Raw genomic sequence first — 27877 nt, 5'->3', positions numbered from 1 at the left:
ATAACTTTGCCCACAGATGCAATACTGCTAAGTGGTAGAGTGAATATTCAAACTCACTTTCTGTCCTTTTCTAGGAGCTGTACTCTCAACTATACAGTAATGCCCATTCTTCTTTTGTCCTTCACTTATGTGTGTGGACTACAACTATCCTTTGATCTCACTGGGCCCTACAATCTATTTGAGTCTACGCTCTTTCCACTATTTCTCACTTGCTCATGTCCTAACTTGCCACCTGGCTCAGCTTCCATGGTCAACCATCAGACCGTTTCCCTTGTATACACATCTACTTCCTTGCCTCTCTTTCATTTTGTTCTATGCTCTTGGCTAATCCCAACGCTGGCTAGTTCCAACTCTCTGCCTATTCCATAGCAGCACTTTTGCAGCTGAAAACAGTGGAGAAAAAGAACCACAATCATGCTAAACAGACTTATTTTACTTATTTTTTTATACTTTAAAAAATATATGGAATGCTTCACGAATTTACGTGTCATCCTTGTGCAAGGGCCATGCTAATCTTCTCTGTATTTTTCTAATTTTAGTATACGTGCTGCCAAAGCAAGAACATAGACTTAGTTTAAATTCATAATTAAAAACTTCAAGTGGGACTTTAATAAGGCTACTGGTGGCCATATTGTATTTCTCAATCCATCAACTTTCTTACTGTTTTATAAGGCTATTTCTGTAAACCTCCAATACTGTACCTTTCTTTACTCTCAGCTGATGACCTGCCTTCCTAATTCACTGAGAAAGAAAGAAAGACGATAAACAACTTGACCAGTTGCCATTAGAAGCCCTGTGGTGTGCGTACCTTTTCTCCCGCTATTACGAAGGGACTCTGTGCTCCCACCTAATCCAAGCTTCCACTGTGCTCTCATACTCTTTCCCCTCTTGTCTTCACAAGGACTTGTTTTAGAAATTCTTCCTTCTTCCTGCACTGCCAAGTTTTCCCTTCTCATCTACCAACACGCGTTAAAAAATCCTCTTGATCGCATTTCCACCTCTGTCTGTTGCTTCACCTCTTTTTCTTTTTTTTTTTTTTTTTTGAGACGGAGTTTCGCTCTTGTTACCCAGGCTGGAGTGCAATGGCACGATCTCGGCTCACCGCAACCTCCGCCTCCTGGGTTCAGGCAATTCTCCTGCCTCAGCCTCCTGAGTAGCTGGGATTACAGGCACGCGCCACCATGCCCAGCTAATTTTTTGTAGTTTTAGTAGAGACGGGGTTTCACCGTGTTGACCAGGATGGTCTCGATCTCTTGACCTCGTGATCCACCCGCCTCGGCCTCCCAAAGTGCTGGGATTACAGGCGTGAGCCACCGCGCCCGGCCTTCATCTCTTTTTCTTTATGGCAAGCCACTCTGGGGTCTATTTTTTGTTTTTCCCATTTTTTCCTAAACACACTCTAGTCGGGCTTTGGTGTTTATACCAATGCACCAAAACTGTTCTTATAAAGGTCACCAACAACCCTCATATTGCCAAATCCAATGGTCAATTCTTAGTCCTCATCTGACTTGATTTCTCAACAGCATTTTTCATAGTTGATTACTCCTTCTTCCTTGAAATGCTTTATTTAAATTTTCTCATAAAGTAAATTTTGAGATCTCATAAAGTATTTTAGCTTGAAATAGCACTTATATATTGAAGATTCTTAAATTTACATCTCTAATGTCTATGGAGTTTTCAGGATAGTCAAGACATGAAAGAAAGGAAGTTTTAAAGAATGAGACAGTGGAGAAAAGTGATGGAACTACAGGAGGGGGCGGAGGAATCAGCCTTAGCAGGGCAAGAGCACTCCTTCTAGTTTAAAAGGCCAGGAAGCATGTAGGCAAGTTCTTGGGCAGTAAGGGAGAGATCTGAAGAACTCCCTAGCTTATGGCCTTAATTTGCTCAGTTAAAAATAGGTCAAATAATATCATAAAAGTGAAAAATGGATGTGATAAAAAGTTTGAAAAAAGCAGCTGGGTAGAGCTGATGAAGCAAATAGGAGAAAGCTAATTCATGTGTAAAATGATTTGATAACTCTAGGTGAAGGTGAAGACTATGAATTTAGTGGCCCCAATCTGCACAATCACATGATTTTCTCCCAAAGCTGACAGCAGGCTAAGTCCAACAAGAACAACAAATGGGAAAGATATTTGCAAGTAGTTATTAAACAGTGACAAAATGACAAACCTGTAGCTACAAGGGAGGAAAATGATCCAGGAGGAGCAAAGAGCTTGGGAACAATGGGATAGTTGAGACTAGAAAATTTATTAAATCTGAGAACAGGTGTCCTGGGTATTAGAAAGTAGGCACGGTAGAGACAACAATAAGTTGTTGCCAGAGAATGGGATTCTGAGATTTTAAAACTGGAACAATTCCAGGTAATGGACATGGGACATGAATAAGAATGAAGGTCACTGGAAATGAGAACTAAAGAACTATAAGGTTATAGAGATTCAGTAGAAAAGAATGTAAAGAAGGGAAAATGGTATTCTGGCCAGATAAGCCAGGTCTCAAAGCAGCACAGTTGACAGTTTTTAGAGTGTACACTGGAGGACTGAGGATGACACAGTTTTCCCTCAAGCCTACCATGGAACCAGGAAGACTGAGTATCTACTTGAGAGGAGCATGGGGAGATGGTTTACATAAGCCTCATCAATTACTATTAATAAAGTCTATTATTTGCAAAAAATCCCAAAAGATAAATACCAGGTAAAAATAAGTTTAGGATCTAATAAATCTTACATTGTTTTTTATCTTTCTGTTTATTCATGGAGATCATGGGTCAGTGGGTTGGCCCTGTGTTTCCTTATTTTGCTGTTCATCATGATCTGTAGGAATGCAACCAATATTATTATTATTCTTATCCATGATGAAAAATGAAGATGAAGTACATCATATGCATAAAGGATGTATTATTTGGCCTGCAAAATTACTGCATTCTTGATTTAGCTAAATGCCTTCTGATAGTTTAACTGCATTCCAATGAATAATAAAAGTGGAAACATTATAATCTCTAATCATGGTTTATTTTAGTTCCTTGAATACATTTACAATGGCTATTCTGAAGTCTTTTTTCTGCTATATTTGATATCTGGTTGCAATCACAAGCAGTTTCTGTTGCCTGCTTTTGTTCAGTAGGGTCATATGTTCCTGTTTTTTTGCACATTTCACAATTTTCTGTTAGGAAATCTCATCTTTCAGATAATATACTATAGCAACTCTGGGTACTATTAGTAATTCCCTGCTCTCCCAGGGTTGTTACCGCTATTTGCTTATTTGCTATTTATTTGTTTAGTGCCAGGCTGCATTATTTTATGAAGACTGTCCCCCCTAGTGTTAAGCCTCTGACGCTGCTCCTCAGGGAGGCGGTTTTGGGTATGCCTACAGTCATCCTGGGATGACAGTAATTTTGGCAGCACTCTAGTTTCCTTTTTCTTGACCATACCAAGATGTTAAGCTCCACTAATTTGGGGTCCTCTGAAGGAATAATTTCCATGGTCAGTGTTTAATATTTGTTACGACCCCAAGAGGGCTCCTTACAGTTGTCTCTCTCCCTAGTTCTCTTCTGCAAAGCAGTCAGCCTACAGTTTAGCCTGTTACTTTCATTGAATTTGTCAATGTCCTCCCAATTACCTTTCAACACAACCTCCACCAGTTTTTGAGAGTGGATCTTAGGCTTGCACTTCTCTATTTTCTGTTGACAGTAAAGTCAGTTTCTTTGGGAAGAGATAAGGAGCTATTTGTTTTACCTGTTCCCCATACCCTCCACTTCTCACCCCACAAAATCTGGGGGCTAGGGCTCTGGGACTGGGAATGGGTCCAATGGTGTAACTTCAGGTCTTCTTGACTTGCCTCTCTCAGTGTGGAACCTGTCTTACAAGTTGAGACAAGAGCAATCGGGGTCCCAGTATTCACCACCTGACTCAGAGTCCAAGGTGGAACCTCCATTTCACAGGTGAGGGTTGAGTGGGAGAAGGGAGCTCCCACTTCTCAGCTGCACTCCGCAGAACTAGCCTCAGCAACAAGTAGCTGGCGGCAGGATGAGAAATGCTGACGTCCTGTTTCTCAGGGAAGAAAGCCCTCTGAATAGCTACTTAGGGAAGAGGAAACCCTTTTGGCTACACCAGTTTGGAATGGGTTTCCATTCAACAAACTTGGACAGGGTAGGGAGGGAGTTCTTAGTTCAAGTATCATAGACTCTTACTTTTCTTATCCAATTTTAGTAGATTTTCTTAAACAGATGATTTTTTTTTTAATGTGCTGTACGACTCTAAGACCACTTCCAGAGACTTTAAGGAAAGGTCTTAAATTTTCTTCACCAGTTTCAGTGGGGAGTGGGCCAAGGAGTTACTCATGCTGCCATGATAAAAGTCGATTAACTAAGTTTGTTTGCTTTTACTCAGTAAAATTCCATTGTGTGAATACACTGTAGCACAGTTTATTTATCCAGTCATTTGAGTTGTTTCCAGCTTTTTCTGGTAATGTAACACTGCTACTATAAGCATTCTTATACATATATCCAAAGCACATGGGCAAACATTCTTATTGCATATAGGGTATATACAGGAATGGGATTTGTATGTCAAAAGTTATGCTGGTTTCACTTTATAAAATAGTTCTAAATTATTTTCCAAAGAAGTAGTTTCCTTTGTTTTTTTTTTTTTTTTTTTCCAAGACAGAGTCTTGATCCAGAGTCTTCTTGCCCAGGCTGAAGTGTAGTGGTGTGATCTTGCTCACTGCAACCTCTGCCTCCCAGGTTCAAGCGATTCTCCTGCCTCAGCCTCCTGAGTAGCTGGGACTACAGATGCTCACCACCATGCCCGGCTAATTTTTGTATTTTTAGTAGAGAGAGGACTTCTCCCAAGTTGGCCTTCTTTTGATTACTGTTAGGAATTACTCTATCTGTATCTTGGTATTTAAAGTGGGTTTCTTATAGACAACATACATAAAATACATATCTACAGTGATTGTTGATATAGCTGGATTGATATCTACCATATCTAATCATTTTTTATTCATTACACTTGAGTTTTTTTCATTTTTTTTTTGTCTTCCACTCTTTTTTTTGCCTTCTTTGGTTTTAGCTGAGTATTTTATATAACTTTATTTTCTCTTCTCTCTTAGCATGTCAATTCTATTTCTTAAAAAATTTTTTTCAGTGGTTGTCCCAAATTTTGCAATATTTATTTGCAACTAATCTAAGTCCACTTTCAAATAACACCATACTGCTTCATGGGTAGTGCAAGTATCTTATAATGACGCATTCTCAATTTCTCCCTCCTGTCCTTTATACCACTGCTGTTATACATTTCACTTATCCACATAATCTGATTATCCAATACTGTGTTGCTATTATTTTGATTAAACTGTTATCTGTTACATCAATTTAAAAAATGGGATTTAATTTTATACTCATGTATTCCTTTTCTAACTTAACTCTCTTCCATTCTTCATGCCAAGTTCCTGATATATAATTTTCCTTCTTTCTAAATAACTTATTTAAACATTTCTTGTAAATTAGATCTACTGGTAACAAATTCTCTCGATTTTTGTTTGTCTGAGAATGTATTTCATTTTCATTTTTGAAGGATAGTTTTTACTGGATATAGAATTCTACACTGGCAAATTTTTCTTTCAAAATTTTAAATATTTTATCCATCCTCTTACTGCTTACTGATTTACAAAAAGAAATGACACAATTCTTATCTAATGTCTATTAGATAAGGAGTTTTTGCTTCTTTGGCTTCTTTCAATATTTTTTCTCTTTGTTTCTTAAAATTTTTCTGTAGTTTGAATATAGGCATTTCTTGATATTTATTCTGCTTGGTGTTTTTCTGTGAACTTCTTGAATCTATGGCTTGATGTTTGTTAATAATTTTGGAAAATTCTCTGTCATTATGATTTCAAATATTTCTTTTCCTCTTTCTTTCTGGTATTTCTATTACTTACATGTTACACCTTTTGTAACTGACCCACAGTTCTTGAATATTCTGTTTTTCTCAGTCTTTTTGTTTTGTTTTGTTTCTGAGATGGAGTCTCACTCTGTCGCCCAAGCCGGAGTGCAGTGGTGCAATCTTGGCTCAGTGCAACCTCTGCCTCCCGAGTTCAAGCAATTCTCCTGCCTCAGCCTCCTGAGTAGCTAGGATTACACACATGTGCCACCATGCCTGGCTAATTTTTGTATTTTTAGTAGTATTTTAGTAGAGACGAGGTTTCACCATATTGGTTAGGCTGGTCTCAAACCCCTGATCTCGTGCTCCATCCACCTTGGCTTCCCAAAGTGCTGGGATTATAGGCATGAGCCACCGCGCCTGGCCTTCTCTTTTTATTCCTCTTTGCTTTTCAAGTTGGGAAGTTTCTATTGACATATCTTCAAGCTCACTGATTTGTTTTTCAACCAATTCCGTTATACTGATGAGCCCATCAAATGCATTTTTTTTTTTTTTTTTGAGTCAGGGTCTTGCTCTGTTAACCAGGCTGGGGTGCAGTGGTGCAATCATAGCTCACGGTAGCCTCAAACTCTTGGGCTCAAGTGATCTTCCTGACTCAGCCTCTGAAGTAGCCAGAACTACAGGTGTGTGCTACCATGTCTGGCTAATTTCAAAGGTGTTCTTCATTTCTGTTACACTATTTTTGATTTCAAGCATTTCCTTTTGGTTTGTTCCAAGAATTTCCCTGCCTCTGCTTACATTACCCATTTTTAAATGCTGTGCATTTTTTCCATTAGAGCCCTTAGCATATTAATCATGTTATTTTAAATTCCTGGTCTGATAATTCCAAATATCTGTTATATAAGAATCTGATACTGATGTTTGCTTTGTCTTTTCAGATTGTGCTTTTTCTTTTTAGCATAACTTGTGACTTTTTTGTTGTAAGTGAGGCATGATGTATTGGGTAAAAGTTACTGAGGTAGACTGGCCTTTTATGTTTATCTGGCTAGGAACCAGTTGTGTTTACTGTAGTTGTAGGTGACAGAGGCTAAAATTTCCTCTGGTGCTTTTATTTATTTATTTATTTTTGAGACAGAGTCTCGCCCTGTCGCCCAGGCTGGAGTGCAATGGCTCAATCTCAGCTCAATGCAACCTTCGCCTTCTGGGTTCAGGTGATTCTCCTACCTCAGCCTCCGAAGTAGCTGGGATTATAGGCATGCGCCACTATGCCTGGCTAATTTTTTGTATCTTTAGTAGACAGGGTTTCATTATGTTGGACAGGCTGGTCTCGAACTCCTGACCTTGTGATCCAGCCGCCTCAGCTTCCCAAAGCGCTGGGATTACAGGCATGAGCCATCGCACCCCGCCCCTTGGTGCCTTTTTTTTTTTTTCTCCCCTGTTGTCTTTTCTCTCCTTAAACAAGATCTGAGAGGTAAGTTCTTTCAGTAACTTCAGTACTGCCTTATTATTGTACAAGGGCCTGCTCTATCAATGTGGTGGTGAGGGGGAAAGAAAGGTAGGGACTGGACAGTCCTATGATCAGTTCTCAGTCTTTTGGTCAGACTGTGTGTCTGTGAAGGGCTGTGTTCTTCAAAAGCACTTCTCAGTTTTTTTGTTTTTCCACTCCCTTTGGTGAGACAAGAGGGCCAGAGGGAGCCAGATTTGGGAATTTCCATCGTCCCAGGTTGGCTGGGCTCCAGTAAAATAGTTTTCTTTCTGTGCAGGCCTTTGTTAAGGAAAATGAAATTCTCCGGGAGTATCTAAAAATGGCTAGTTTTCCCTCCCAATGAGTGAGTGGGAAGAGCATTTTTCTTAGATCTTCACTGTGAGAACCTGGTGGAGCTCTTCAAGGTAAAACTCACAAAAGCATATGGGCTTCTCAGTGGCTGGTTCTTCAGTAGTTATCTCTCAAGCTAGTTCACACTCAGATTCTAGCAATTAATTACTCTTTAAATATTCCCACCTGAAGCTGGCTCCATTATTGGGTTCTCAGTGGTTTCTGTTGGCAGTAAGCTGACTCTAAGGATCTGCTTGCCTCCAGTTTCCAGGTCAGTGTGACTTCAATTCTCTGATGAATCTAAGGGCAATTCAAGATGACTAAGTGCATTACATGTCAGAGGCTAAACTACTTTTTAAGAGAAATCTTTTTGCATATCTTTGATTACTTATGTTGTAAACTTACTGCATTATGTTGGTAAGTATCTTTAAGGTTTCTGATACACACAAACTTCCCTGCAAAAAAGCTGTAAAAAAAACAAAACAAAACAAAACAAAAACCAAGGCCGGGTGCAGTAGCTCACGCCTACAATCCTAGCACTTTGGGAGGCCAAGGCGTGCAGATCGCCTGAGGTCAGGAGGTTGAGACCAGCCTGGCCAACATGGTAAAACCTCATCTCTACTAAAAATACAAAAATTAGCCAGGCGTGGTGGTGGATGCCTATAATCCCAGCTACTCAGGAGGCTAAGGCAGGAGAATTGCTTGAACCGGGAGGCAGAGGTTGCAGTGAGTCAAGATCGTGCCACTGCACTCCAGTCTGGGAGACAGAGCAAGGCTCTGTCTCAAAACAAAAAACAACTCTCCCCACCCCAAAAATCTGAACATATTTTAACCACCTTATTTTTCTGCTCACAAATCTTCAATGCTCCCTCACGGATTCAAGATGAAGTCCATGCATCCCTGCCAAATACCATTCATCTGGTGGTTGGAGAGGGTCACTGAAGTCTTCTAGATAATCCAGACCTATCTGTTTTTCAATTTGACTCCTCACTACTGTTCAAAGTAATCCTTTGGTTCCAGTGATTAGTGAATTGATTGTCCCTAGAATACAACATGATCACTCATTTTGGTTTTGTTCAGCATCCTTTGATGTTTAGGATGCTGTCCCATATCCTCTCAGCCTCTTCCAATTCAATCTACTATGCTGACTGCTCACCTTGCTCTCACCCATTTCAGCTGCTGCATATTTATAGAGTATTCCAGTACACTTTGGAAGGTGTGAGAAAGCCAACAAGTTTTCATAGACTCCTTCGTCAATATGGGCAGAGAGATGGGGCCAAATCTACTCTATGCAAAGTGAGGACTAGTTTAGATAATAAAACTAAGAATTTCTGAAATGGGAAATAAATGCAAGTTGGCTGCTTATGAAATAAAATCATGGAATTATAGTTTTTCAACTTCTTGTTCCTCATTTGTTCCAGGATTTCCTACCTATGATGTCATGACTGCATTAAGGAGCTCTCTCCTAAATTCTCAAATCTCGTTTCATTTTTTTTGGCTCAATTCAAAACATGGACAAAGTAATTACTAATGACATATTTAGTGGCATTTAAAACATAAACTATTTTTCCTGTCTCTTTAGAGAAACCTATATACAAAACAACTATTTTTAAGATAAATATAAAAGTTTAAGCAGTGTCATAAGAAAAGTCTAAATAGTAAGCAAATGCATGGTACAAAGATGATCATTAAAATGAAGAAAAGGTGTTATCAATCCTGAAAAACAGGGTTTTCAGCCCTAAAGTTTGATTTTATAAAAGAAAAAGACCCAACTCACGTTCTATTTGCTCAAACATCACTGAGAAGAGGAAGTCTCGTGGTGTCATATAATATTCTCCTTCATGTTCCAGTGAAGAAAACTGCATAAAGCGTTGCTTACGAAGAGACAGTTTCCCTATTATTCCATGTTCAACATTTTTCTAAAAGAAAAATACATTGCAATTTAAGATTTTTTCAGTGTTATTCTCAAACAGTCATTTCTAAGACAATCTTTAAAAAGTAATTTTCATGCTTGGATCTGACAATCCCCAAACTTTTAAAATCATTCATTTAACAAATATTAACTGAGTCCCTACTTTGCACTGATGATACAGCAGTGAATAAGACTTACTTGGGGGATGTGATATTCCAAAGAGGGAAAATGACAAGTAATGAATAAATGTATAAAATATTGTGAAACAGGTCAGGTGCGGTGGCTTATGCCTGTAATCCTAGCACTTTGGGAGGCTAAGGTGGGCAGATCATGAGGTCAAGAGACTGAGACCATCCTGGCTAATGTGGTGAAACCCTGTCTCTACTGAAAATACAAAAATTAGCTGGGCGTGGTGCCGGGCACCTGTAATCCCAGCTACTTGGGAAGCTGAGGCAGAGGATTGCTTGAACCCAGGGGGCAGAGGTTGCACTGAGCCAAGATTGAGCCACTGAACTCCAGCCTGGTGACAGACCATTTCAAAAAAAAAAAAAAAAAAAAAAAGTTTTGACTGTTTCAAAAAATAAAAAAAAAAATAAATAAAATGGTAAGAAGCACTACAAAGAAATATAAAGCAGGATAAGAAAGGGATAAAGTGGTAATATCTTAAGATAGTCAGAAAGACCATCTTAAGATATTCTTAATATCTTAGGATGGTCTTTCTAAAGAGGTAACATTTAGAGACTAAGTTAGGTGGAGTTAGTGTGTCCTGGGCTCTCTGGAAGAGTGTTCTAAGCAAGCAGAAAATCCATGACTTGGGATCAAGCTTGGTCAAGGAACAGAGGAAAGGCCAATATTACCAGTGACTGAGGAAAAAGAGTGGCAGAAGAGAGACAGGAGGGCAACAGATCATGTAAAGTTGTGCTTTCATAAAGATAAAATATGACATATTAGACAGACAGCTGTTTTCAGAAATGTGAGAGAACAATAGGTAGAAGGAGCTAGAAGGATGGGTAAAATATTGTAGTAGAAGAGTCTGCACCTCAGGCAGCAGGACTTAGACCCTGACTAAGTGTTAATGAAGACAGTATTGAAATATTTTTTTTTTTTTTTTAAGACAGGGTTTCACCATGTTGGTCACGCTGGTCTTGAATTCCCGTCCTCAGGTGATCCGCCCGCCTTGGCCTCCAAAGTGCTTGGATTACAGGCGTGAGCCACCGCGCTCGGCCAGTATTGAACTCTTTATAACTAACTTTTCATTGAGCACCTTCTATGTGCTAGGCACTGTACTAATTAAGTACTTCACATAGATTAGTTAGTCCTCACAATAACTTTGAACAGTAGATACAGAAGTAGATACAGAAACTGAAGAGTAAATGGCAGAGACAGGCTAAAAAATGAGGTGTGACTTAAAGGGTTTTGATCTCTTAACTACCACACTATCCTCCTAACATGACTGGGCACTGTGAACTAGGGAGACTGGAGGAAGATGACACAGCAGTTACCAGACACTTATGTCAATGCAAGACTCTTGATACAAGAACATATTACCTGTGGAATCCAATAGTAGGCTTTCATCCTGGACTGCTTTCTAACTGCATCCTGGAGTGCTGCTCTAACTTGACTATGGTATCCTTCCTGGACATGTCACCTACATTTCACACTTAATACTGATCCTATAATTCCCTGACACACAGGCAATGTTCAGTGACTGCTGACTTGAATTGAAATGGGAAAAACATGAATTCCAGTTGCTTAAATCTCTCCAAATTCAAAGCTGCCAACCCCCTTTTTTTGGCTGATTTCAGTTCTCTGACCAGAATGAATTCTCTCGCTTAATTAGATAATAGGCTTCCTTGAGCAGCTGGTTTTACAAATCTTTTGTGTTGTCAGTGCCTACCAGAATACTGCACATGTACAGAATATCAATAATATTGCAATGATCTGTACCCTATGCCTTTCCTTTTTTTCCCCTTAAATGACTACTACAAAAGTAACTCAAGGCGAATGTTTTAATCATGTAAGTCCATACCTATGCCAGTAATCAGAAAACTAAACTTTACTGATACTTTCTGAACATTTTATACATGAGGCAAATATACGTACACACATAGTAAAATATAAATATACGTAGCAATAGATATACCATTTTATTTAACAAATTGTTATTAAATATCTGTAGGAAAACAGTAGTAGATAAACTAATTCCCATCAGAAAGTACTAAGCGTTCTGGCAATGAATTTATAAGAAAGTATATGGCTGAGATAGGGATGAGAAGGTGGCTAAGAGTATTCTCAGTAAAGGTCATGGCATTTACCAAGTCCTAGATATGAGAGAGAACACAGCATATATTAGAGAAGTGAAAGAAGCTGAACATGGGCATATACACTGTTTAGATAATTTTTATATCTATAATGCTAATATATAAGATTAACAAAGTTAAACAGTCTATACAGAAAAAAAGTATATTCTCATATTCCTAAGTGAGTGTTGTCTCTTTTAAATTTCCTGATATCTAAGTTGTTCATGGCTGGCAAAAAAAAAAAATTATATATATATATACACACACATATATATATTTTCAACCAACAATTTAATCCTTTTTGTAAAAATAAACAAGCTCTTCTTTCCAAACCTCAACCAACTAAAAAAGGTCAGCTACTCATTTATCTCTGTCTTCTACTGGTTCCATAACAAAACCAGCCATCAACTCTGTGTTTCTTCTGGTTGTCCTTTCTCTTGTAGCAAACTTACCCTTTCCTGGTCCTAATTAATACCGAATCTCATCAAGAAGTAAAAACATTAACCTTCCATTTTCTTACAGCAAGACATAAAAACTAATTTCTTTTTTTTTTCCTCCTCATTCTGGTTTTTAATGGTCAAGGTGACAACAGTGTACAGTTTTTCCAGACCCATATGTAGGTTCCACAGTAATCTCCACCTGCTGGAGGATACACCATGACAGAGGCAATTGTCCCAGCAGGCCACTGTCAGTGTGGGAACTTTGCGATCAAAAGCATCAAGCCAAGTCTCTTTCTCAGGATGGGTCTTGGTTGAAACCACAAGCCCTTCTGCAGTTCTAGGTGGATGTAGTGCTGGTTCTTGGCTCATTGCAGGGGTGAAGCAGGAAAGAGAAAGAGACTGGTGAAGATCTGTTGGAAAGGACTGTTGGAAAGAGGATGGAGACACATTACAATTCCAAACCAGGAGCTCCTGAGTCAGCATGGATTCTAAGTCTCTTGTTTGTTTAATGGGGAGACGGTTCCATCCAAGAGCCCAATGGCCCTCCTCTCCCAAACCTGCATAGGAAGCAAACTTACAGGGGTGTTGGAGGGTCTTTATCAGGTCAGGACTACTGCCTAAGTTTCTGCAAGTCACAAGTCAGCAGGTCAAAGAACAACTGTGAAGCAGAACCTGCAGGTTTTGAGTACCAGCTCTCTAGCCCAACAGGCAGAAAATGAAGCCGAAGCCAGCTCTTCCATTTTAATCAACGAATCAGAGCCTATCACAAACATCCAAATTTGGCTTGCAGACGGCAGGAGGCTGGTGCAGAAATTTAACCACAGCCACAGGATCAGTGACATCTGACTCTTCGTCGCGGATGCCCGGCCGGCCATGGCTGCAACCAGCTTTATCCTCATGACTACTTTCCCAAACAAAGAGCTGGCTGACAAGAGCCAGACCCTGAATGAAGCCAACCTGCTCAATGCTGTCATCGTGCAGCGGTTACCATAACCACCCAGCCAGCTGCCTGGCCTCCCTCCTGTGTTTCCCATGGCAGTGGCCAGGATCCATGGGGATCGCCCCTCCTGCCCCCTTGTGCGCACCCAGCAGTCGAGTGCGACTTCTCCTCCATAGGTCTGGGTTCTTAGATCTTGGTTGGACATTTGTTTTCTCCTTAGTTGCATTTTCCCGGGTTTTTTTGACGATCAATGGACTTTAATGAAAAAACAAAAAAACAAAAAAACAACCAAAAAAAATTGAAGGAATATCACCAGCATGTTGTACGGAAACTCTCCCACTGAAGCAGGCTTTAATTGCTTTAAAATTATATTTATCTTGGGGCCTGTGGGACAAAACTTCCTTCCATCCTCTGCATAAAAACTTGTGGCACACAGTGCTTATTCACTAGTGTGTCCCACCCGCCAGCCCCAAAGATGACTGGAGGAAGGAGCGGAAACGTTTAGAAAGAGGCTTTGCCGCCGCTTGTTCCTACAGGAATGCATCACTTGCCCAGATAAAACTGAGCAGCGGCCAGAGTCCCCTAAAGTGGGAGGTCAGAGCTGCATGCATACAGTGTCTTCAGAAACTGAAAATATATATTTCCCTATGCTGTTTTTACTCAACCCCTGGGAAATCCAATCTTGCCAGGCCTTGGCCAGTTGAGATTCTGTTTCACCTGCCTGCCTGGCCCTTTCCTTCGTCACCATCTGGACTGCTTGCCTCCTGGGAATTCTCATGGGCTCCATCATGGCTTTATTTACTCCATGTGCAGAAGTCTAAGTGGACCTAGGAGGGAGGTGGGGTATTTTTTTCAGTAGGATACAGCTCATGCTAACCCAACCCAAGTGAGTTCAATATCAGGGTATCTTGCCCTAAAAGATAAACAGTCAGAATGCCACCAAGCTGTTCACTAGTGATGTGTGGCAAATCAAATCAACTGTTGAAGAAGGGGTGAGTTTCCTGTGCTACAAGCACCTGTCACTGTTGGTACTTACAGGAGGCTTCTGCTGGTACATCTTGGAAGTGAGTGTAAAAACTATTTTCAAAGAAATTCTGTTTGTTTTTCTTATAGGAGGTTTAGACCGCACAAACTCCTCCATCTTATGGTTACCAGTTTTATAGGCTTATATATGCCTATAACTTACACAGGATAACATTTTTGAAGAGGCTTGAGAAGAGTCCGTTATTCAGGGAAGTGCCTTGCTGCGTTGAAAGGTTGGTTGACTGTCATTCCTTTCAATTTTGGGTAAATAACCGCTTTAGTGAACAACACAAGGTAGAGGAATTGAAACGAAAGCTCGCTTTCTTTCAGAGGTTGTTTCTGAGTTGAAGCTGTCACTGAATGGCAGACCATGAATTTAGAAGGTCACTTACATAAAAATGAGCTCCAAATTTGTCCCACTGCTGTAAGTCTACCAGTACATGGTGTGGTATAAAACCTTCCAACAACCCTATCAACATCCCCCCAATTCATTTTGGTATGGTAGCTTTTCCTTCCTGCTACTCCATTGTCTAAATAAACCTATTCCACTACCCAAAACCTTTTAACTCCCACTGTCAGCACTAATAATGTCTCTCGTCCTTTTCCTAATCCTCTCCACTACCTCTCGCACTCTGCTTATAGAGTACAAAATTATCATCTGGAGGTCATCACCATGGCAGATTGTAATCCTACTAGTTTCCTTATTAAGTATACAAAGCAAGCCCCCAAGTCACTATCTCCTACTATTAGAGTCTTTCTCTTCATCCTAAGTCTCACTTTCTCTGAAGAAAACACTTAATGGAGCATTTACTAATTTGAGGAGACTCTAGGAAGAGACAGAACACTTAAGAATCAAGGGGGCAACTCGGTGGTAGTAAATACGAACAATAGTATCTAATGTTTGTTAAGTATGTCATATATGCAGAGCAGGGTGCTAACATCTTTACATACATGTTCTCACTCAATCTTCACAATGCCCTTAATAGTGGACACTATCCTCATTTTACCAAAAAACAGAATCAAAACACTTAAAGCTTGTGAAAGTTAACCGGCTTGCCTAGATTGAGAGAGCTTAGGCAGTATGACATCAACCCCACCATCTCAACCACTATCCTATACTACCTCCTGTTAGAATAATATAAATTAGGAAAACAGAAAAAGCAGTGTGTGGGTAATGATAGTTGAGAACATGTTTATGAAAAGAATAGGATTTAAGCTAGACTTCAGAGAATAAATAATAAAGAACCAAACTAGAATTAGTCATCATTTAGTCCCTGGGCTAACTGTTGTCCAGTTCCTAAATGGTATGTATTACTTTCCTAGTTCAATCAAATTTAAAGTAAGTAGGATGCATTGAATGTGTTTCTTTGCTACAACAATTTATGTAAAGGAAAAAAAAAAAAGTATTGTTCTGAAATTACCAGGGCCTTTCTAATTCCAAGTTGATGAATCAGCATAGTTTTATTTAGGTCATCTTTATCATACAGTAGTTGAATTTTATAAGGACATTTTAAAAGATCACTAATATAATCAATGTGCATTCTATATTTATGCTTATTTCATATAATTTGGAAGATTAATTTCCCAATACCATTTTTAACCCTTTATTCATCTGTCAGGCTTAGCTTGCTTTACTTCATGTTTATAATAATTCTGAACAAATCTCAGATGTACTGGATAGATTTAATGGTTAAGAATTTACTAACCACAATATTGTTCCCAAGAAGAAAAAAGGTACCTTATTATATCATTTCCATGAATGCACTGAAATAAAAAACAAGCTGTCTTTTTTTGTCTAATTTTTCAACTAAACTCTTGAAGCATAAATTTCATCTTTGTTTCACTGTGCTGTGCAAAGCATTTGGCCTGGTGCCTTACACATATTGGGACTACAACTGACATTCGACATAGAATTTTAAGAGGTAAAAGGGACTTAGAGATCATCTACTCCAACACTTCTGTGCAAAGGAACAGAAGTCAGGTCTTTTGAGTTCCATACCATGCTTGATTAACCAGTTTGCTTATTAACTACTTCTGATAAATGTTGGGTACAAGTGGCTAAGTTCCAAATGCTGCTAATTTACAGTCGAGGGAAACGTATGGCAAATTATCCCTTATTAATAACTGAACAACTAAAAACACAGTTTACAACAAGCCTTTGGCAGAAAATGTGAACTATTTCTTAATTTGTTCTTTTTGTTTCTTTCTTCACTTCTTCCTTCCTTCCAACTGTGTGCTTTTCCTGATAACATGTGTGAATGCTCTCTCTTTCCCAGTTTTGCTTCTCTTCCCTCTTAGGTTTCAGGTCACTTTTTTTGGTTTGTTTTTGTTGCTGCTACTTTCATATTCCCTGAACTAACCATATTGCTTTGGGTACTCATTTACTTTAATCTCTGTTGTCTCATTTTCACTGTGGTGTATTTGTGGTAGGTTAGGCTTGGTAAACTGAGCTAAGGTAAAGAAATGGCTTGTAGACTTCAGTAAGTACAGTTAGAATATCGGTTTGAATGGAGAGGATAAGGAGCTATAATAAATATCAAGATATCAACATTATTTGAGACCAGCTTGAGCAATGTAGTGAGACCCTGTCTCTATAAAATAGAAATTAAAATTAAAAAAAAATTAAATCTAATAACAGTACCAATACCTAGCTTAAAATTGTTTACATATCAGGCAGTTAAAAAGTTCATTAATTCATTATCAAACATTTAAGAAGCTGTTATGCATCACTGTTCTGGGGACACATAGACAGATACTATGAAGTCTCCCCCATAAGGAACTTACAAAGGGGAGTGTTGGATAGCAAAGAAACAGTTCAAAGCACTAGCTCTGAAATCAAACTGCTTGGGATTCAAATTCTAGTTATGTCACTTACTAGGTATGTGACCTTGGACAAATGATCTCTCTGCACCTCAGCTGACTCATTTGAAAAATAAGTAAAGGGGACTCCAACTGCCTAGATTTAAATTCTAGTTCTGCCACTTGGGCAACATTACCCCTCAGTTGATCTGTGAAATGCAAAAAATAATACTACCTATTGCAAAGTTGTTTTTTTTAAATGAGCATTCAGTGAAATAATACACATAAAACGTAGCATAGTGCCCAGCACATATTAAATGTTCTAGAAGGTTAGCCATTAGTATTATGATAGTCATAATTTTAACAAATGCTCTAACAGACTATACATAAATTCTACGGGAAGGCAGAGAACCAATAAACTGCCTTGTAGACTTAAAACAGGCATTACAGAGTAGGAGATATTTAAACTGGATCTTAAAGGATGAGTAGGAGTTTGCCAAGACAGGAAACAATAGTAGAGCAAGCTATACTAAAGTTAGCTCCGACATTTGGGCAGCCAGATCCATGGTGTAGAGGGTCTTTGGGGTATGTGACAAAAATGGACAGAGGAAAGGAAGAGTACCCATACTGTACTGCAAAGATCATCATGAATTTTGACCTTTTATTAATCTATAAAATAGACAACATATCTTACATAGACACTGGAGCCTATTTGGAAATTTGGAATTGGAATCTGATATCATGATTTAGCACTCTTAATCTACATATCAATCTAATAAACTTGGTTAGTTTCAAAACCCTGCCATATTAAAAACATTAAATTGTAAGTGCTAGAATAAAATACACTAATGGCAGAAGGGAGATCTAACAGCCTGACAGTCAGGCAGGAGAGAAAAATAATACAAAATAGTGACAAGTAAAATGAGTGACTGGAACATAAGTTTTAATCATTGAGGTTTATTAAGCCAGTTATAGGCTGTGTCCGGGAAATACATAAGCTACAAACACATCTACGGCTGATTTTCTGGAGGTTTTCAGGAGTTTTAGTATTTATACATTTCCTTAAAATGGGTGAAGGCATATAGGAAGAGGGGCAGGTAGGGGTAAGGCAAATGGTTGCATTCCTGTGAGACTTCGGTTAGTGCCCAGTCAATCTACATTACAGAAGATAAGGCGTGTGTCTGGAGAGAAAAAGGGAGTAGTAGTCTTCTCTTTGTTCTGCCCTGGGGAGATACACTTGTAATTGACATTATCAGTGTGGAACTGAACAGACTTTAGGAGCTAGACTTAGACTGTACACCTGAAGTTATAATTGGCATGTCCTTGTTTATGGGAGGCTACAAAGAATTTACTTATGAATAATCCGTGGGGTAGGCCTTGCCACATGCCTAGGGCCTTTTCCTTTCTAGGAGGACCTGGCTGAAATATACTGTTAGTAACAGCCATTCATTTGAAAGGGGGTGTTGCAAGATTCAGCCTTTAGGCTTAAGTTTGGGGGTCCTGGGATTTAAAATTTTTCTTTATAGAAGACATGGCTGCAATTGCCTGGACCAATCAATGTTATTACAACCAATCAACAGTGCCAGGTTTATTCATGGTTATGATGATAAATTAATCATTAGGGAATATTAGAATGTAGAAAAATATGAAATACAGTTTAGCTGTTTTTAATGTGAATCAAAAAACAAATGGTTTTTTGCTTACATGGTTAATTTTAGTTACCTGGAAGATTCACATATACTATATGCGGCATACTCCACGGATGCCATATAAGTTCAACATCACTGTCTGATTTTATTACATATTCAAAGTACTTCATAGAAGGTATGTTATATAAAAATATTAGGGCTATATTTACATAAGCTGAAAATAATTAAGAGCTGTGAGTGGAAACATAATGTCTTTCAGAAAAATAAAAGCAGACACAGTTTGGGGCTGTCAAATACTGTTACATGTCAAATAAAATTAAATCACATGATACAAATGCTTTCATCTTTCTGATAATGCTAACATACACTTTTTTTAAAGAACTTATCACTAGTTTAACAGCAGTCACAATGAGGTATCACTTTCAGGAAATGCACCTACATGAATAACAATCCAGTATGTTGACATACAAGTTTAGAGATTTCAGGACATCAGAAGAAATGGGACAATCTCCTAGGGCTAAAAAACTTCCTTATAAAAATAAAAAGCATCATAAGGCAAACCATAATTTTAAGCAATTTATATAAGATGTAAATTTCAGTATAAATGTTGCTGCTCATGTCTAAAATCCTAGTCAGTACTGAGTACTTACTTAGTTTCAAGGCTACAGAGGGTATCCGTACCAGAGGGAGTCAAAATCTCCAGGTATTTATTGTAGAACCTGCTGCCTAAGCCAATTTTTTAAGTGTCTTTTTTTTCTTTGGATTTTGGTTTTTACTCTCAATTTATATAAGAATCCACTTGGATTCTTATATAAATTTGAACTGGAGCTGCCAAGTAAAAAAGTAATAAATAAAAAAGGAATCTACTTGGAAATAAAATCTGGGAAGGTCCTTTATGACAGTTTTCTTAAAAAAAAAAAAAAAAAAAAGGTACAATATACCCTCCTGAGTTAGTAAAATGAAAAGGTTATTAGGACAAACAGGAAAGAAAGCAGTAAATGAAAGTTTTCACTCCCTCCTCCTCCCACTACTGACAAAAAAAACTCCCACAAAAACCAAAAAGAGGTAGTAAACACAGCCGTGCTGAAGTGAGCTCCTAACCTTTCACTTTAAGTTTGTTCTAGATGATCTTCTGGATTCTGAAAATTTGGCCCAAACTGTAAGATTACACTAGGATTGAAAACCAGTTTCTTCTTTCAGAGACTAGGATACTATAATGGAACTAGAAGACAGAAATGCTGAATGACTTCATTGTTAGGGTGTGCACTGCAGAACTCTATGGCAAACCATTTATATTGTAATCCTACAACTGTCTAGCAAATGGCAGTAAGATTCGCAGAGGAAAGGGTGTCTTTTTGTAATTTGCACGATGGTACCATATGGGCTAGGGGTTGTGCTGTCACTGACACCTCCCAATCTGTAAGCGCTTGGCAGACCAGAAAGAAGTACAGAATATGCAACTTGAAGCTCTTATCACTCACTGCACTCACTAAAGACCCAACACTTTACTTTTTTTCTCCTGCATCTTGTTAAAGGTAGAATCAGTATCAGCAAAATATGGCTTAATTGGGCAGAGAAAAATACTGTATTAACGGCTACAGTAATTTAAAACCTAAGAACTGTGAGGATAGTTCCTTAAATTGGCAGGTACCCTGAAATGGAGAAACAAAGTGACACTAAAAGTCCACCCTATGGAATGGGATAAACTTCGACTTAGCCAAACAGGCAGAACTTCCAAACAGTACAAACAGTACAGGTGGCCTTCCATATCCAAGGTTCTGCATCTGTGGTTCAACCAACCCATATCAAAAATACTAGGAAAAAAAAACACACGCACAAGAAAAAAATGGCAAAACAACAATAAAAAAGTACAAATAAAACACAAAAACCACAGTCTAAGATCTATTTACGTAGCATGTACATTCTATGAGGTACAAATATCTATAGATGATTTAAAGTATATGGGAGGATATTTGTAGGTGATACACAAAAATTAACACTATGACATTTTATATAAGGGACTTGCTATCCATGATGGGGTGTGGAGGGTTGGTCTTGGAACCAATCTCCTGTGGACACTGAGGGATGAGTATGGCACCCAGGACACACACATGTTCCCAACTGCAATCGTCCAAAGCCCAGCTCTTTCTCGATCATCAGGCAGCTGAATGACTAACAGTTGATAAAAGCTATTATGTTATTTAGCTAATATTTTAATGGAAAGATAAAGAGTACTTAGATCAGTACCGAAAAATAATATACATTCACATTGTTTTGGGTAAATAATGTACTTGGGTAGAGCATCTATTTAAAACCTAATGAGGGTCCTAAGCAAATTCTGTAGGACAAATGAAGGCAAGAGCAATAGCAAACAAATAATAAAAATCACATTCTGAAAGAGAAAAAAACTATAGAAAATTAAAGAGATAATGGATCTTAGAGAGCAAAGATAAGATGCAAGACAACAGAAATATATAAAAAGGGAGCTGGTCAAACTAAGTAAAAGAGAGGAGAAAATTATAAAATTAAAAAAACTTTAAAGAAACAGTAACAATTGGAATCAACACCACAGAAAATATGTGGGCTATAAAACAAAATCCCATAGAAGGCAGAAGAAAGGCACAAAGAGAAACAGCAAATAGAGTATCTATTTAAAACATATAATAGAAAATACACTTTATTGAAACTAAGACTTGAATTTGCTGCTCTATTTGCTGCTGCCCTATGTGTATGCATACTAAGTATGAACAATTCTAGAGGACTTCAGGAGGAAACTGATCCATTTTAGTTTCTCAGAAAATGTAAACAAGGTTAGAACCATAATACCTTGGTTGCTGGATTCAACCTTTTAAAAACTGTTGTCCAAGGAGTTAATAACAGAAAAAAAAAAAGACATAGTACAGGATTAGACATAATTAAGATTATTCTGAAAAGGCACACATTGCCCTCATATATTATGTGGGGAGGTAAAGGCAGTGCAAGGTGAGTAACAGCACTGCTGCTATTCAACCTACAAAACTGGAGAGAATTTTTGTCCCTCCTCACCTCAAACTGCTTATTGTAGTTAAGCACAATATTCCAGTAGCAATGGAATAAACAATATTAATGTTAACCTTTATCTGAAAGAGATTTCATAAGATGCTTCTACAAGCCTACTCAGTTGGCAGTGTATACAATTACATATAAATATGTATACAATTACATATAAATAACCAATGGACTGGCAGGAGAAGCAGCTGCCTGAGGAACTAGCTGGTCAGGAAGAGAGGAAGGGTATGGAATGCAGTGGTGGAGATCAAAGAGCTGCTGAGGGCTTGTTGACGGCTGTCATCCTATCCCTACCCAAGATGCAACTTAAGAGTCTTCTGAGGTGGAAAGTGCTGGGAGTGGAGAGATGGATTCTCTCTATTACCATGATTTGCTTCTCAAACCTGTATCTACTATGAAATATATGGAAAAACAGGAGCAGAAGAAATGCTGGCATTTGGGGCTATGCTGAACACATGAGAACCATCCACATGGTTCTAGTTATATATAAAATGCTCCATGGATTTCAAGGATTACTTGTAATGCAGTAAAAAATGTGACAAAGGAATTAAGAGCAATGAGTGATGTGAACTGGATAAAAGAGATCTTTGAAAGCTGATGACTTCTGTTAAAACATTTCACTAGTTTATTGCCTTTAAAGCAACAGGTGCTTCACCACTCTGTCTCTACTTTTTATCCATGAAGTGACATATTGGAAAAAGTAAGTTCTCTGTTCTTTGTTTAACATTCTTTGGTCTCCATATTTCTCAGGAAGAAAGTGGGAAAGGGCTTTCCTTATAGCTTTCAATATATATATACATGGCATTAGACAAAATACAGTAAGACCTATTCATTTGGGGCCTTTATTTTGGAATTTGTAATAATCTGTATAAAATATAAAATTGCTTTGTTGTCTCTGAACTTTCTGTGGTATAAATTGAAGACTATCTTTCCTTCTTAAAGAAACCTTTACAATCAGAAATTTTCATTTCATTAGAATGTTTCCACTTTGTTCTGAATTAGGGAGACTTTATCATATATGAAACAAAATATTGCCAGATTAAATTAAAAATATTCACTGCATAAGCTAGGACTCACAATACAGTCTACAAAATGACAGCTAAGGAGACAAAAGTCATTCCTAGGAAACCTGGAAGCTCTAGGAACTACTCTTTCTGGCTTCTGAAATATTGTTTGATCTATAATGGTCTAGTCTAGACTTTTTCCCGGAGACTAGAAGAAAGCTAGCATGGCTTTTTTAAGATGAGGATGGTAAAATGAAATGGCAAATGCTTACACATACACACACATCATTTTTTTTTTAAACCCCACAGGTTTCTATCTGGAGAATAGTGGCCACTGTCAGGGGATGCTGCTGAGTGAAGAAACAAGCATCTTCTCTTCCAGTGCTTTTTCTTTCCTGATTAAATAACTGAACGGAACTTACTTTTGCTTCTCGCGTAATTATCTTCCAAGAGGTACATCATAATTACATATATTGCTGTTTCTGTTCGAAACAGAAAGTATAAACTAAGTTTTGAGTGATAAAAAAAAAAACAACAAAAAAAAACTAGCCTGGGCAGGGTAACTCATGCCTGTAATCCCAGCACTTTGGGAGGCCAAGGCAGGAGACTCCCTTGAGCCCAAGAGTTCAAGACAAGCCTGGTCAACATGGCAAAACATCGTATCTACAAAAACCACAAAAATTATCTCAGCATGGTGGCTCACGCCTGTGGTCCCAGCTACTTGGGAGGCGGAGGTGGAGGAGGTGGCAGGATTGCTTGAGCCTGGGAGGTCAAGGCTCCAGTGAGTGGAGATTGCTCCAGCACTCTAGCCTGAGTGACGGAGTGAGACTGTCTCAAAAAACAAAACAAAAAAAAGGCTAGAGCCTTAAAATCTCGATACTCCCAACAAGGTATCATCAATATCATTTATTTCAACTATGAAAGGAGCAACAAGCATTTAGCAAATGTGCATGTTCCACAAGGATAAATTTAAGTATTTTTCACACATTATTTCTCAAACATGACATTTTGATTTCTTACTTTCCACAATGAGATAGCACCAGACTAATATTTTTCAATGTTGGATAATTAAATTTGAATAGAAAACTAGTAACGGGTCTGGTATCTTGTTTTCTCTTGATTGATCCCTCTTCTTTGGGCAGCTGAGAAATAGATGCAGAGTAGTAACAAGGAACTTCTGTGGTATAAGCTCTGATCTTATTTCAGGAATTCATGTACCCATGCAAAAAGGTTTTCTGGAAACTGAGAACTTCAAGTCTTTGCTGCTATCAGGGGGCTGAGTCATAAAAAGAGGCTACTACTAGGAATAACAACATTTAGGATATTATATCCTATAATATATGACACAGTATGAAACAAAGAGGAGATGGATTAAAGGATCCCTCTCTTCCTCCTATCCCTTCTTAGGGAACAGCTGCAATCTGTGGCTCTAAGTATTTTATAGTTTGTGAATGCAGTAGGAAAGTGATTCATTCATATAGTATTTTGTCCTGCTTTCCCCTGTGCTCCCACATTCTCTGTGACCCACTCAGACTTCCATATCCCAGTCCTCAACAAATGGCTGTCACCTCCATGTGCTTCCCCAGCTTACAGGAAACTGACAGTGAGAATTCTCATGGCTGAATACTGACTGACAGCAGTTTGCCACTCTATCATCGAATCTCTCATGGCCCACCCCAACCCTACACAAAATTTTATTAAATACTGGAATTATTTTTTTAAAAGTCCTACAGTGTATGTTGATTGTGTGCAAATAGAAATTTTATCCAAAACAAAAATAGAACAAAAAATTTTAAAACTTTCAGGTAAATGGAAAGATAATGATGGTTTGAATTTAGGAGATTTCCAATTTCTTACTTTAAAAATTATATTTCTTTTAAAAATTTCATTGATAGTATTTTTTTCTGAATTAGTCTTTGTACAATTCAGAAAACAAAACAAATATTGTATAAAACAAATACTGTACTCTCTCTCTTCAATGTCAATCTCAGTTTTGATCACTGTTAACAAGATTTTCCTAAAACAGATTTGACCTGCTAAGGTGTCCTTAGCTTCAGTATTCGCTTGACTGCCTTACACTAACTTCAGTAAACCTTTCCAGAGGACAGATTAAATAACCACTTACTTGTTTCTAACTGTAATTAAAACAGCTCACAAAACTAAGCACATAGTATAGCTCCCCTTTTTCATTTGGCTAACTTATTTGTTAAGAATTAATTTTAGGTTGGGCTTGGTGGCTCATGTCTGTGATCCCAGGACTTTGGGAGGCTGAGGCAAAAGGATCACTTCAGGCCAGGAGTTGTAGACTAGCCTAGGAAACATAGTAAGACTCTGTTTCTGCAAAAATTTAACAAATAAAAAAAAGCAGCCAGATGTGGTGACATATACCTATGGTCCTAGCTACTGAGAAGGCTGAGCAGGAGGATGACTTGAGCTCATGAGTTCAAGGTCACCATGAGCTATAATGGTGCCACTGCATTCCAGCCTGGGTGACAGAGTGAAATTTTTGTCTCCAGAAATAATAATAATAAATTAAAAGAAAAAAAAAAGAATTCCGGTAGTTATCTTCTCTAGGAGTCCTTCCAGAAGTACCTATTTTGGGTTAGGTGTCCTCCCTTGTGGGCATATAGAACGCTGGGTAAGTTTTTATCAAAGCCCTAGTAATCCTGCACTGGAATTGCCTGTTCACTACACTGAAGTCTTCAAGAACAGGAAGCATCTTTTTTATTCTGTATCCCCAATGCCTAGTACATGGCTAATATGGTAACATTCATGGGTTTTTATGAATGGGAATCAATTCCAAACTCAAAGTGTGATCTTAAAAAAATAATTTTAGAGCTAGGCTTGGTAGCTCATGCCTGTAATCCCATCACTTTGGGAGGCTGAGGCAGGAAGACTGCTTGAGTCCAGGAGTTTCAGACTAGCCTGGGGAACATAGGGAGACCTCATCTCTACAAAAAATTTAAAAAATCAACTCAGGCATGGTGGCACACGCCCGAGGTCCCAGTTACTCAGCTGGCTGAAGTGGGAGGATCATTTGAGCCTGGGAGGTCAAGACTGCAGTGAGCCGGTGAGCCATGATTGTGCCATGGCACTCCAGTCTAGGTGACAGAGTGAGGCCCCATATAAAAAAAAAAAAAATTTTTTTTTTTTCAGTCTGTGAACCAATATGCAAAAGTGGTTATGCTGATGTATTTTAAAGCCTTATTATATTAGTAATTTATTAAAATGTCTTTAGATAGCCAGCTATGTACTCTATGTGCAACCTCACTAAAGATGTACACAAACAAATAGGGCCCTTTGTTTCCCTTTATTTTAACTATAAATTACTGCATACTGCTAATTACTTTAGATTTTTAAAATGCCTCTGTAACAAGAGGAAGAGGTAAAACCATTGACAGGTGGTGGCAGTGTTAACTGTACCAAAGGATACTGCCTTATTTTTTGCTTAGCATAGAAATCATGGAATCTTAGAAACAGAATGCTCTGAAACTGGATTACACCAGCTGCTTCACACTCTCCTTCTGTAAATCTGAATGAATGACCTGATGGATTTCAGGCCTTATACCATGGTTGGTTTAGATTTTAGTAGAGTTTTCAGCTTCATCTTTGAGTTCATTGACAGACTGTAATGAAATATTTCTAAAATAAAATTCTGCTAATAAAATGCACTTATAGGAAATGAGCAGAGAATGAGCCAGATATTTTACCGAAACAGGTAGTTTACCAGCAAACGTACTAAGACGCATGCAATTAATATTTCTGTTCATGTTTATAAATAAATCACACAATACAAAAATAAAGTAATGCAGATATGGTTATATAATATTCTTGCAAATTAATTTATTGTTCAAGCAAAACTCTGCTTTATATTAGTTATGAACAAATACAGGGCAAATCATTTAAGATCTAGCACAAATCTGCCAAAGTCTCCCTTTCCACTTTTACCTTATTCTTTTTGAAATATTTCATGATAAGATATCCATGCTCTCAGTAATTTCTGAGGATACTTTAACAGTGAAGATTCTAAAAAACTTCACAACAGAATTTGCAGTATAACAACTGAAACACCAAACAAGTTTTGTGATTTTTCTGCTATGTTTTACAGTAGCACCAAGCATAACTAAAGTAAAACTGCAACTAAATATGTAGAAAACAATTTCCCACTTTACTACTTCAATTGCCACCATTACTAGAACCAGAGTCATTTTTCTCCTTCAACCGTCCCTACCCTTTTTTCTTTTACAACAGTTGGTGTCAAATGGGGAAATGTGAGTGCTACATCTTAACCTCAAGCACGGGGAGCAGTACAAAACTGTCCCACTGAATCATATACTAAGTAAAATTGTTGGCATTTGCCCAGGCAGCAGTGAGGTCTATACCAAATATAAAGTTCTTTGGTGCAGGTTAAAGAAAAATCTTTACCTTGATCCCCAAGAATTCTAGAATCTTATATGAGAAACAAAACCAGTGAAAACTTGTAGTTTATAAGTTGTTACGTACATACTTTTAAGGGTAGGCATGGACAGAGCCAGCATTTGGGTAATCTTTCCCTTTTAAAATGTATTGGTGAATCTACTCCTGTGTCTTTATAATAAAGAATAATCCTAGTTAGATCTTGGGAAGAGAGTGGAGCAAATATTGGTAGACTAGAATAGGCAGAGCCTGATGTTCTACAATGATCCAGGCAAGCCAAATCTCCAAACTTAAATTGCTCGTGAAGTACGAAAGAGTAACTCTTAAATATTTGAAAACTTGAATGCATTGTGTCAGTTTGTTTAGCCTAAAATTACTTTCTAAATATTTATGGGCCGTTGTTTTAGACAGTCTCTTAACATATAATTTTATAAAACTTTATATAATATTATTACCAGTATTAATAATATTCCTGAAGTTATGGGTAGTCTACTTAGGCTGTGAGAACTTGAAGACCCCAACTCACTTACAGGCTAGGGGGTGAATAAACTTGAAGAAGCTCCCTCGTACAATGAAGGTTGGTGGCAACAAATAAAGGTGTCTGTTCCATTTATAAAGTTGTAAACAGGATAAGTTAGTAAAACAGGGTTAGAACAG

At 38.1% G+C, this 27877-nt stretch overlaps 1 protein-coding gene and 1 non-coding gene across 2 annotated transcripts in view; both read right to left on the bottom strand.

Moving 5' to 3' along the window:
• MICU2 (mitochondrial calcium uptake 2) overlaps positions 1-27877 on the bottom strand; it is a 108493-nt gene that overhangs the window by 61168 nt on the left and 19448 nt on the right. Inside the window, exon 2 of the mRNA XM_032260101.1 lies at positions 9467-9608. Within this exon, the coding sequence (XP_032115992.1) occupies positions 9467-9608 (142 nt within the window). The remainder of the gene's footprint in view (positions 1-9466; positions 9609-27877) is intronic.
• On the bottom strand, positions 457-559 carry LOC116537938. The gene has a single exon (XR_004263428.1). It is a non-coding gene; the product is annotated as a U6 spliceosomal RNA (small nuclear RNA).

Source organism: Sapajus apella, unplaced genomic scaffold (assembly GCF_009761245.1).
Source record: "Sapajus apella isolate SASKATOON/1434 unplaced genomic scaffold, GSC_monkey_1.0 scaffold114, whole genome shotgun sequence".
In the NCBI taxonomy this organism is placed as follows: Eukaryota; Metazoa; Chordata; class Mammalia; order Primates; family Cebidae; genus Sapajus; species Sapajus apella.
This window is presented reverse-complemented; position numbering and strand designations above follow the sequence as displayed.